Genomic DNA, 12,691 nt, shown 5'->3' with positions numbered 1-12,691 from the left:
TCAGAATCTTCACTTCATTCCTATTTTTTAAGCTTTGTAAACTTGTTATTCCATATCACACTTGTGCGTATCGTGTTAGTTGCAATTTGTGCATGCTGTGTTCTTTTTTATTGATTGATTATCTTTTTTACTGTTCTAAATTTTACAACCCCTCCAAAAAAAATGTCAGTGAACAGAAATATCAATTGGTTAGTATGCACATATTAAGCCATGTATGTAAGCGTAAATTTATTTTATTTTGCTAATTGGTAAGGTAATAAAGTTAAATTTGTGCTTTATATCTTTACTTTTATAGCCTGTGGATAATATCCCTCCTATTTTCACTTATTAGAATTGCCATTTAATGGAATTAAAATTCAATTCGCAAATGTGATCATATAATTATTATTATTATTATTAGCCATATGGTGCAAGGAAGCCTGAAGCTTATGCTGCACCAGCCAAAAAAAATTCCCGAGTTACTCTGAGAGAGAGAGAGAGAGAGAGAGAGAGAGAGAGAGAGAGAGAGAGAGAGAGAGTCAGTCAGTCAGTCAGAAATAGAAGTTAATCACCAAGAAGGAGAAGAATGATCATATCCAGCTCAGGACCCTGGGTGTGCCAAACCCATACTCACCAGATGTGAGCCCCCAGGGTAAAACATCATATATAATGAACAGTATTTTATTATGGAGAGTCCATCTTAAACTAATTTGATTGTACAGTGAACTAATCGTAAAGTGGGGGTCCACTGTATTTAGGATTTTTTTTATCTTAAAAAATGCATATGAAAAAGTACCTAGAATTTTCCATTTCATAATTTTAAAAAATATGGTGTCAAGGATAGTCATTTAAGGGGAATAAAAAGTTTGTATGGGAATGGAAAATTGCAACAATAATTTAAGGAAGCTTTAGAAGATGTTTAAGCTTTATTTATTATTATTATTTTTTCATGAAAACCCCAAACACAAAAGCTATTAGAATCTATAGTACTTAATACCATTCATCAGTTAGAGGTCGAGAAAGTGAAAGATGATACTTGTTGATATTAGACTTGAATTTTTGTATGTAGTCTTCAGAAAATACATGCAAAGGGAGGCTGTTTCAGAAACAGAAGTTGAAAGGCTAAATGAACAAGTTGAGAAAAGGTGGTTCTCTGAGTTTGAATAGTAAAAGGATGTTGACTGTGGCATATGTTTTGGACTGGTTTGGAAAAGAGAGGGAGGGAAATATAGAAGCCATTTCAGAAGGACAATGTCCATGGAAATATCTTCAGAAAAGACTTGAAACAAAAACAGAAAGGCCTTGTGGGTAGCATAGTTGGTATAATTCTCCATACCAGATGGAAAGGACCACAGTTTGAATCTCATCAACAACAGGAAGAATTTTTTATAGGTGTTTTCACGAGGTGGCTGAGTTATTCGGTTTCAGGCAAGTGTAGTGTGGTCTATCCCCCACCTGAAAACTCTGGGTTTTTTTGTCCACTAAACAGCAAATTGACCACAGAACACATGCAATTTACAGACATATTATATATGGCACAATATGGCCTAAGTTGCTGGTGCACATAAAATCCTACAACAACAGGAACAGAATGTCTGTGAGATTGAAGAGACTTTGTAAGAGATGGGTCATTAATTAACCTAACTGTCCTCTTTTGAACAGCGTCTAGAAGCCTGAGAGAGGTTATGGGGGCACTGCCCAGATGTGGGAACAATAAATATTCCATGGCAGAGCAGATTTGAGATTTGTACAGAGTGAGTTTAGAAGAAAAATAACACTGAGAGTGAAAGAGAAAATCCCAGTTTTTTAGATGCAGAGAAAGCAGTATTTGTGATGTGCTTATGCCAAGAGAAATTAGAAGTCATGGTAACCCCTAATAGAAATATGTGATCTTGAAGTCTGAATTAGATTAAATTATGAATGAGGTGAGGTTAACTTTACTGGAATTTTCAAGGACTGTTTAATTATAGAATGTAAGTTACTAATAAAGTTTGGCTTGGAAGTAATAAACAGATCATTTTCTGCAGATGATATTGTGCACTTCAAGAATCTCTGAATAAATTAGATAAAGATTTTAGAAAATTTTTTACAAAAAAATTAGTTCACAAAAACAACTTATGTAAGATGTAAGGAAAATTTAGAAAATGGTCAGAGAAACAGTCTATAATGAAAATGGAAGATTAAGATTAAAAATCAAAATAAACAATAGAATAAGTCAAACAATATAATAATGTGGCATAAAGCAGAAAATAGGATACTACAAAGTGAAATAATGAATAGAAGGCCAATAGATTAGAAGAAAATATTGTTATGCTTATCACTGTGACCTTATATATCCAATGGGTATAATATATTTTGATGATAATGGAAATATTTTGAGAATAATAACCTTTTTTATATTTTGCAGGGAATTAACTTTTAAAAGTTTTTAGAGGTAACTTTAAATAAATGTGTATTAATCTTACTTGCCTGACATTTGCCAGGTGTGATCTTTACTTGAATATATATATATATATATATATATATATAAAGTTGAAAACCCTGTGCTTGATTCCATTCCCTTACATCTAGAATGTGGTGTTCAGGACTGTGATCCCATTTGCACAAAATTTTACTGAACTTTAAGTTTTATAATGTATCCTGAAGAAGAATGTTTACAAGATCAATTTGATGTTTGTGTATTTTATAAATAAACACAATTTTAAAATTGGATTAAACAAAATTTTAGAAGATAGAAATTATTGTAAATTTTTCCTCCTTCCCCCAACATTGTTTTTATATATAATCTAGCGTACTTTCTTACATATTAGGTGCAACCAACAGACTTGATATTGGTAGTTTTCATTTACATATGTAGTTTTCATATGAGCTATCAGTTCTTATTTTGGAGGGCTGCATAATATGCTGATTAAATATTGGAATTAATTCTGTATGAACATGCACTGAATACAATCAATGTAATTATGAATTAACATTATTTATTATTTTTGCTGAATCGTTCTCTCTCTCTCTCTCTCTAGGGATGATTTATACAAATCCTTGTTTGGAAGAAGAATACATCCAGCAGTTGTGTAATATAAAATTATTTTTAGTTATGTATACAGAAATTTTAAATAAATTATTTATATTGAAGAAATCACGATATTGAAGAAATTCTTGCTGTGCTTATACATTAGTTGACAAGGAATTACTTGCCCACATGCAGACTCCAATGAAGCTTGTTTACTGATGTTTCTTGATTTTTTTTACCCTAAAGCATACGGTATGACCAAGAATAAATATAGAATAGAATCTTTAATTGCAGCAATGATAGACATACAATTAGTCCTGTCACGGCATGGTGGTGCCAGGGTTAACAAAACATATTTACAAAAGAGATACACATGAGAAAAAAAGATAAATCAGATTATTAACAAGGCACAGTTTTACATTTTCAGTTCGACGAGGATACCCTTCCTGTATTTTTTATTATTGACCACTTCTTGGAGGTCCCCATCGATGGCTTGCAGTGAGGGCAGCATTTGCTTTGGCAGGAATCTGTTGGTTAGTACTAGCCGGTTACGGTTTGCTAGCAGCTGTGCTGAAGACCGGAGATAAGGGGGAGGAATGCGCCAAGAGCAGTGATCCCAGAAGTTCGGCTCTGTAATTTTACCGGTGGCCATCTTAGTTGAAGAGCTTCTGCTAACTGCGTTGAACTGAGAGCTGGGGGAAGGTGGAGTTTGCTGTTGGCCCATTTTAGAAGCCAGAATTCGGCAGAGAATATTCTTTTGATGTTGGATTCGGCGGCCGAGGCCCATATCTCTGAAGCATACAGTATTGTTGGGTAAAGGATTGATACGATGTATCTTTTTACCAGTTGTGGGTCGGTGGTGTGGAGCAGCTGTTGTTTGGCGACCCAGCGTAGTGAGTTCAGCTTCGACTGTATGAGGTTTATGTGATCGTTGAAAGATAGTTTGGAGTCGAAGACGACTCCCAGATCTTTGTGTGTTTGAACACTTGGAACTGAGGAGCCGTTAAGCACAGGCTCCAACGTTGTTGGGCTGCCCTTTAGAGAGTAAGTTATTTGTGCTGATTTTAGGAGGTTGATTTGGAGGTTGAAGGTATTGAGGTAGTCAGCCATGTCCTGCAGTTTGCTAGTGATTTGCTGAGTGATTTCGGCTGCCGAGTTCGATGGCGATATTTTAGTAAGGAGCTTGACATCGTCAGCATATGTGATCCAATTGCACTTATTGGTCACAAATGGCACCATGATTGCTGAGAAGAGATGTTGAAATTGCTTTATTTGACTTGATATTGTAGGTTAGATTAGAGTCTCTGGGTTTGAGACACCATTCTAAATTTCCTTTTTTCGAGATCTGAAAAACATTTTGAATGTGTTCTCTTGGGTTTGATGTACATATGTTTTCCCTCAGATCTTACACAGTTCGTGGATTGTTTCTGGAATGGGATCACAAAAAACTTTCTCTCTGATAATTTACACAAGTAAAATCAAAAATAAAATATAAGATTTTGATTTTTAAGGGTGCATTTTGCAACTTTGATCATACTAATAAATAAATAAATATTCATTTATTGCAAAAACACCAAGCCCATCACAGCACATGGCTAGGGGCAGATAATACGGTACAAAGGAAATAAAATAAAATAATAGAATGCAAGCAGATTTCATATAAACATTAACAACGAATAGGAATTACACTTATAAATTAATAAAAAATTTATGCAAGCACATTTAGCTTTCAGTTGCAGTTATTGGGTTGGCAGGATGCTGTTTTTAATTCTCTTCATTTTATTGGATATCTGACTCCTGTAGACTTCAGAGTTGAGTAACCTTTTGCAATCAATGTTGTGATGATTTATGAGGTGAAGGGATGCATTGGAGAACATTCTGTCCATTTGTTTGGTCTAGAGAGGTTGGATTTGAATTGTTGGTTCCTTTAATTTTCTCTGTTGGGAGCAGCTATTATATTAGCTAAGTTTGGTTTTTCGCATGCAGAAGTATTTAACTTTGCAATAAGCATGACTCCAGACTCATTGATCATCTGTTGCAGAGGCTTTGTTTTTAAGTTATGATAAAGCTGTTGCCTGGATATTGTATGGGAAAATGCAGCTTACTATTGAGCCATCTAAGAACCCAATATTCTAGGTCAAGGAATTTCTTGACAGCTACTCGAGGAGCACCAGACCAGATTGCAGAAGCATAAGACAGAATGGAAAAGATGCACCTTTGACATGCTTAATGACTGCGTTTTTGTCTTGAATCAGTGCTGTTTCTTGTTTGATTAACCATTTTGCTTTTTTGAATTTTTTGAGCAACATATAAATAGTGGACATTAAAGGAAAGATTTTTATCAAAAACAACTCAGAGGTTTTTTTTTTTGAGCATAAACATTTGGGATTGGGACATCTGCAATTTTTATTTCTATGTGGTTGGATTGTTTCTGGAGGGAATAAGTAATTTGAGCATTTTTGCTTGCATTTATAGTCAGATTGAGATCTTTCAGATACTGATGATTTCACAAATCTGTAAATTCACATCATGGATAACTTTGTGAATATCATCAGTGACTTTGAAGATTATAAATAATTTTAAATCATCAGCATATGCCAGTAGATTTGGATTTTCTTGTAGAAGCAGTTGAAGATATGCTGAAAATATAGTACTGGAGAGAACACCTCCTTAGGAATGCCTGTTGAAGTTGTGACGAGAATATTGTCAGTACTAGTGGGGAAGAGGGGAAATTTGCGATTTAGGCTATACTGAAGATAGGAAATGAACATTGGGTCAACAAGAAAATGATTTTTTAGTATTTCAAAAGATTCCTTGAGATCTATGTTATTGAAAGCACTTTTGATGTGTAAGTAAAATACATCGCATTGTGCCTTACCTTGAAACACAGTTTGAATACTCACAATGGTGTCAGCTATACTAGTTGTTGGGGAGCACCCTCTAGGACCAAAATGCATGTTGACAGATGCATTAGCAAAGACTGCATGTTGAAGAGATATGTAAAGGCAAGGAGTAAACTGGATTAAAGGTATTAAGCAGTGAATATTAATAAGAAAAAGACTTTCATTAATAGAAACATGCTTAATTTTTAATTAAAAAATAAAAAGCCAAACATATTATTTTTAAACATATTTAATGTTTTGTTATTTTATATATATGTGCATTAAATATACACACACATGCATTAAAAATAAAAACATTTTTTATATATATGTATAACGTTCTTGCCACTTGTGACCAAATGGTATATATGTTGACAGTTTGATGATTTGAAAACTAAATACTAATTTAAGGAAATAAAATAAAGTCCACTTAATATATAAAGTATAAAAGATGTTTTAGATGTGAAAAACTTAATATTGGTGAGATGGTATGTTTCCTGTACCAACTTAAAGCTTTCATAAACTGAAAAGATAAATTAAGAGGAAAAATGAAATAGGATCTACATGATGAAGTACTGAAGGAATGATGAAGTACTTTAATAAGTACTGAAGTACTTATTAAAGCTGTCATATATAAAAGAGAAATGGAGTAGGACAGTCTAATTTTTTCTTTAATTTTAGCATTAGTAGAGGCATACAATGCAAGAAAGCAAGCTTATGCAGCATCAACTACCCTTTGACTAAAGGCAAATTTCTGCACATCTAGTCTACAGCTGTCTTTCCTCAGTTTGAATCTACGCCCCCTCAGGTTCTTAATCTCAGCAAGAAGGAGAATCCCATTAGCATTCAGCTTGTTCAACCCATTCAAGGTTTTATACACCTCAATCAGATCACCTCGACTGGGGTTCGAGCCCATCACCACCAAATACGGAGGATGCAGAAAGGTCAGGAAATAACCACCGCATATTTCCGGAGCAATATGGCCTTAGTTGCTAATGCTCCTAAAAACAAAACAACAAACAAAAACAACAAAAACCTCGGAGGTGCCTACTCTCCCTCTACTTTTCTGGGAAAAGTTGAAGGAAAGGAAGTAAGCAAACCCTTAGCCATAATTATGAGAGCTTCCTTGGACTCAGGGGAGGTCCCTTTGGACTGGAGGTGTGCAAATGTATCACCAATTCACAAAGGGGGTGTAAAAGGTGACACAAGTAACTATATACCTGTTAGTTTAACTTTTGTTCTGGGAAAAATAATGGAGTCACTGGTTAAAGAAGCATTGCAGGATCATCTAGACAAGACTGCAGTAATAGTTAAGACAGCATGGATTTGTTAAAGAGAGATCTTGTCTGACCGATTTGATTGGATACTATGATGTGGTCACAAAGGAACTGAATGTCAAAAATAATTTTGATATCATATACTTGGATTTCAGGAAAGCTTTTGATACTGTTGCACATGGAAGATTGCTGTACAAATTGGAGATGTATGGCATTAGGGGCAAGTTGCTACAATGGATAAAGGGATGGTTGAGTGGGAGACGACAGAGTGGCTGTTAGTCTCCACCAAATATTAGTGGAGTTACACAGGGTTCGGTGCTGGGCCCATTGTTGTTTTGTGTATTCATCAATGATATTGATGAAGGTATATCGGGATTAATGTCCAGGTTTGCAGATGATACAAAGGTTGGCAGGGTTCTTAACAGCCCTAAAGACAATATGCTACTCCACCTGGATCTAGACAAGTTGGACAAATGGGCTGAGAAGTGGCACCTGAAAGTTTAACATTGACAAATGCAAAGTAATGCATATGGGTAGCAATAATCAAAGAGAAACATACCAACTGTGTGGTACTACACTCAGGGAAGTGAAAAGTGAAAAAGACCTGGGGGGCTAATTGTGCAGTCAAATATGAAGACTATGACCTGCTAGGGCATATCCTATATATCATTGACAAGACTATGACCTGCTAGGGCAGGTCATAGTCTTGTCAATGATATATAGGAATTTTGCTGTCAGGGACAGGGAGGTGATTATCCCGTTGTACAAGGAAATGGTCAGGCCACACCTAGAGTACTGTGCACATGTCTCAAGGCCTCATTTTAGGAAGGATGTAGAGTTGCTAGAACAAGTACAAAGAAGGGCAACAAGATTGGTGAGGGGAACAAAGGGGTGCTCTTACCAAGAAAGGTTCTGCAAATTGCAGTGCCTGGAGAGTAGCCACTTGTGAGGTGATCTGATTGAGGTGTATAAGGTCTTGAATGGATTGAGTAAGCTGAATGCTGATGAGATTCTTCCTCTTGCTCAGATCAATTTGAATCTATGCACCCTCAGGTGCATAGATTCAAATTGAGGAAAGTCAGTTATAGAATAGAGTGCAGAAATTTGCCTTTAGCCAATGGGTGGTTGATTGGTGGAACAGACTTCCATTTTTTGTTGTGGAAGTTGATAGCCTAAATAAATTTAAGGCTGAGCTGAGCTGAGCTGGACAGGCATTTGGAACAAATGGAGGGGTGAAATGGGAGGGTTTTTTTTTTTTTTGGCTGATGCTGCATAAGCTTGCTTTCTTGCATCGTATGCCTCTGCTAATGCTAATTCAACTGCCAGTGTTTCATCTCTTCAGGGAAAGTAAAGCTACAGGACATTCCAGTAGATGGGGGAAGAATGTAGTGTTTCAGTAACCCCTCAAGCCAGCACATGTCTGGGTTGAGTGGCTGACACATTACTGACCAGAAAAGCTGTGAAGCTATTAAAAACAAACTGAAAAATGTCCAGCCTCATAAGTAAATGTCACATACCTTTGAAAAATTAGTTTCAGTGTAAGGCTGCCCAGTCCGTGGGTTTTTGTTTTTTATCTTCCATTTTAAAGCGGTATTTATTAACTGATAAAATTATCTCTGTCTTTGGAAGATTTTGGTGAGAAGGTCCATTTCTTGTTTTAAATCTATCTCAAAAGAGGAATAATTAAAATCATTGTTAAACTGAGCCATTACTATAGCTTTTATGTGATAATGTACCATAACTATTAAAATGAAGATAATTTCCTTTACTCATTAGTTTGTGATAAATTTTTTTATTCCTCCTCTTTACACTGTTTTGTTCTAAGTTGTTTGAGTTATGAAAAATGTATTAACTAATTTACACCTGTTGTATGTAATACTCTGACATACAAAATTTGTTAAGTCATATTAATGCCCTTGCAGGTGGCACAGTTTGCACCTTTTTTTTTTTTTTTTTCAGTGACAATGTGGCTGAGTTGGTGTGAGGCAACGGTGGTGTGAGTTGTTTTGCCTATTTTTTGGATTTTTATCCAGCAAACAAGCAAGTCAAGCATAAAATATGTGCAATTTAAAGACAATATATGACACCTAGTCTTAGTTGTTTTGGTGCTTAATACATGCACTTCTTATTATTATTATTTTATTTTTCATATGTTTGCCAGTGCAGCAAAAGTCTGTATGCACTGGCAATGATACAAGAAACAAACTTGTACAGCATCACCCAAAAAAAGAAATTCCCATTTCACGGATGGAAGCTTTTTCCAGCAATCAACCACCCATTGGCTGAAGGCAAACTTCTGCATCTATTCTGTAACTATCCTTCCTCAATTTGAATTTATGCTCCCTCATGTGCACATAGCCTTAGCAAGAAGAAGAAGAATCCCATCAGCATTCAGTTTCCCTCAAGTATCCAAAGCCTTAAACATTTCAACCAGATCACCTCACAGGTGCCTAGTCTCCAGGCACTGCAATTTGCAGAACAGAACTTTCTTGATAAGAGCACCCCTTTGTGCTCCCCCCCCCACCAATCTTGTTGCCCTTCTCTCTACCCATTCCAGCAGCCATACATTCTTCCTAAAATGAGGCTTCTAGACCTGAAAGCAGTACTCAAGATATGACCTAATTATTGCCTTATACAATAGGATAATCACCTCCTTGTCCCTGCAAGCAGAATTCCTGTATATCATTGAAAACCCCATTAGCTGTCCTGGCAGGCTTGTCTGCACTGATCGGAGAACTTCATATCAGACTGCACAATTACTCGCATAATTCGCACAACCATTCCCTCTAAATGTTTGTCCAGTTCCTCCTTTCAACTTCCTAACCTATCAACTTCCACAACGACAAATGGAAGTTTGTTCCAACAATTAACCACCCGCTAGCTAAAGGCAAATTTCTGCACATCTATTCTATATCTGTCTTTCCTTAATTTGAATTTATGCCCCATTAGGTTCATAATCTAAACAAGTGGAAGAATCCCATCAGAATTCAGCGTGCTGAACCCATTCAAGGCCTTATACACCTCAATCAGATCACTGCACAGGTGCCTAGTCTCCAGTCATTGCAATTTGCAGAACTTAAGCCTCTCTTGGTAAGCGGATCCCTTCATTCCCCTCACCAATGTTGTTGCCCTTCTCTGCACCGCTCAAGCAAATCTACATCCTAAAATGGGGCCTCCAGACCTGTATGCAGTACTCAAGGCGTGGCCTGACCATTGCCTTATACAGAGGGACAATCACCTCCTTTTCCCTGCTAGCAAAATTCCTACATTTTATCATTGACAAAACCCCATGACCTGCACAATTACTCTCAGGTCTTTTTCATTTTCTGTCATCAAGTGTAGTACCACATAGTTGGTACGTTTCTCTGGGGTTAATTCTACCCATATGCAGTACTTTGCATTTGTCAAGGTTAAATTTCAGTTGCTACATTATGAATGTTTTTTATTCACTATTTATGAATATTTAACGTTCATTTTTTGCAATGAATGTTCATATTTTCGATTTTTGTTGATACCTTATACTTGGGGCAAAAAACTCGTAAAGCGATAACTGCCTGTATAAGAATAATTATTGAAAATTGTAGCAAAAAACAATTTAACTAAATTAAAACTTTTCTGGCTTTTACTGTCGCAAAATTTGTTATCAAATGAATTATCAAAAGTTGTTCTCAAATGAGTGTTAATAAATTTCAGTTTTGAAAAACCCTTTCTGTGCTAGCCACAGAGACAGACAATGTTAGGAAAATGCAGATAGCAATGAATAGGTTTGGTAAGGAAGACGTTAATTGCTGATCACAAATGAATTGGAGAATTTTTGCAGGTGACATTTCTTCATTTGAATATGAACAGTGAAGATATCTAATTTCGGTTATTTAATTTTTCTAGTTTATTGAATGCCCCAGACTGGTTCACAGCTGTAGTGTGATAAAACGGAGTTGGTGGGAAAAGTAAAATAGGAGCCCCAAAAATAAAATTTTTGATCAAAATGGAGCTCCATGCAATATGGTGCCTAGTACAAAAAATCAAATAGGCAAACCAAAAACAAAAAATGCTAAAAACGACGCCCCTTGCAATACGGCTTTTGGGAGACGCTGCTCATACTACCAACACTTCGACTCCCTGCTCCTCTTTAATACTATTCCTTTTTTTTTTTTTTTTTTCAAGATGTTAGTAGCCCAAAGCCATTGTGCCCCTAGGCTGGTGTCTCTTGTACCTAAGCCTAGAGCTGGCCCTGACTACTACCCATATGCAGTACCATGTATTTTTCACTGTTCAACTTCATTGCCATTTCTCAGCCCTGGCAACCCAAAGGTTGTGGGTTCGATTCCCGCCTCGGGCTTGGATCAAAGTACTGCAAAAACCTTGGGGGGTGCATTATGGCCACAGAAGCCTATGTGCCAATAACTACAAAAAAAAAAAAAATTCTCAGCCCATCTGCTTAATTTTTCTAGATTTTGTTGCAGCAGCAGCAGCATACAACATTACTGTTATTAATCACCCTTCCAACCTTTGTATCATCTACAAACTTAATCCACGTAGAACAGTGTCCATTGATAACCACTCTGTCTTCTCAGAAGACAGAGTAGTTATCAATGGACACTGTTCATTGAGTTTGATTGGGCAAAGCCACCCCTTAACAAATCCATGCTGTGAGTATAATTACATTCCTGTGTAGATGGTCTTGCATTACTACTTTAACCAGTGACTCCATTATTTTCCCTGGAACAGAAGTTAAGCAGGTCTGTAATTACTTATATCACCCTTCATGAATTGGGCATACACTTGCCTACCTTCCGTCAGCAGGGACATCCCCTGAATCCAAGGGTGCTCTCATAAATATGGCTAAGAGTTTGCTTGCTTACTTCTCTGCCTCCCTTAATATAATTGCATAGATTCCATCCACCTCAGGCACCTATTTTATGTTGAGCTTCAGCAATTCATCTGCTAATTTCTCTTCTGTTATCACAAAATCATTTAGCTTCCTCTTATAGTGTGTTAAACTTCTGACATTCCCGTGCCCTAAAGAATTCTGCATATGGGAATGTAGATGCAAAATACATATTTAGCCTGCCAGCAACCCGAACAGAATTAACAACAGTTCAACCTTTAACATCAAGTGGACCAAGAAGTCTTTTCTGTTTTTCTGGCATTTTTTACCAGAGACATCTTGTAATCTGTCTTGGCTTGCGTAATCTCCCTTGTCACTTGATTGCAAACTAGATTATGTCTGTCATAGGCTTCTATGTCACCTGATAATTTATATGCATCCCATGTGTTTTTCTTCTCTGCCACATGTCTCAATAATTCATCTGACATCCATTTAGATGTTAAAGAGTATTTCTTTGTTGGTATGAAAAGCCTAGTAGTCTTTGATTTCCTTCCCTAATTATTTCCCATTTAGAATTTGCTGTTGCTAACATCATCAGTTGATCCCACTGCAGAGAATTTAAAAACTCTGAGACCACTGTAGTCACCCTTACGAAAGCAAAAGCCTTTCCCTTTACCCTTGACGGTAGTTATGACTTTAATTAAATTCCACATTA

General features: G+C 36.4%; 1 protein-coding gene across 1 annotated transcript in view; it reads left to right on the top strand.

The window, feature by feature from the left end:
• Positions 1-3,054, top strand: part of LOC150075021 (protein AATF-like) — a 179,754-nt gene extending 176,700 nt beyond the window's left edge. The window contains exon 14 of the mRNA XM_090389045.1: positions 3,000-3,054. Within this exon, the coding sequence (XP_090245171.1) occupies positions 3,000-3,054 (55 nt within the window). The remainder of the gene's footprint in view (positions 1-2,999) is intronic.
• The last annotated feature ends 9,637 nt before the right edge of the window (positions 3,055-12,691 follow it).

This window comes from Mastigoproctus giganteus, chromosome 14 (assembly GCF_048544385.1).
Source record: "Mastigoproctus giganteus isolate SK-2022 chromosome 14, ASM4854438v1, whole genome shotgun sequence".
Classification (NCBI taxonomy): domain Eukaryota; kingdom Metazoa; phylum Arthropoda; class Arachnida; order Uropygi; family Thelyphonidae; genus Mastigoproctus; species Mastigoproctus giganteus.
This window is presented reverse-complemented; position numbering and strand designations above follow the sequence as displayed.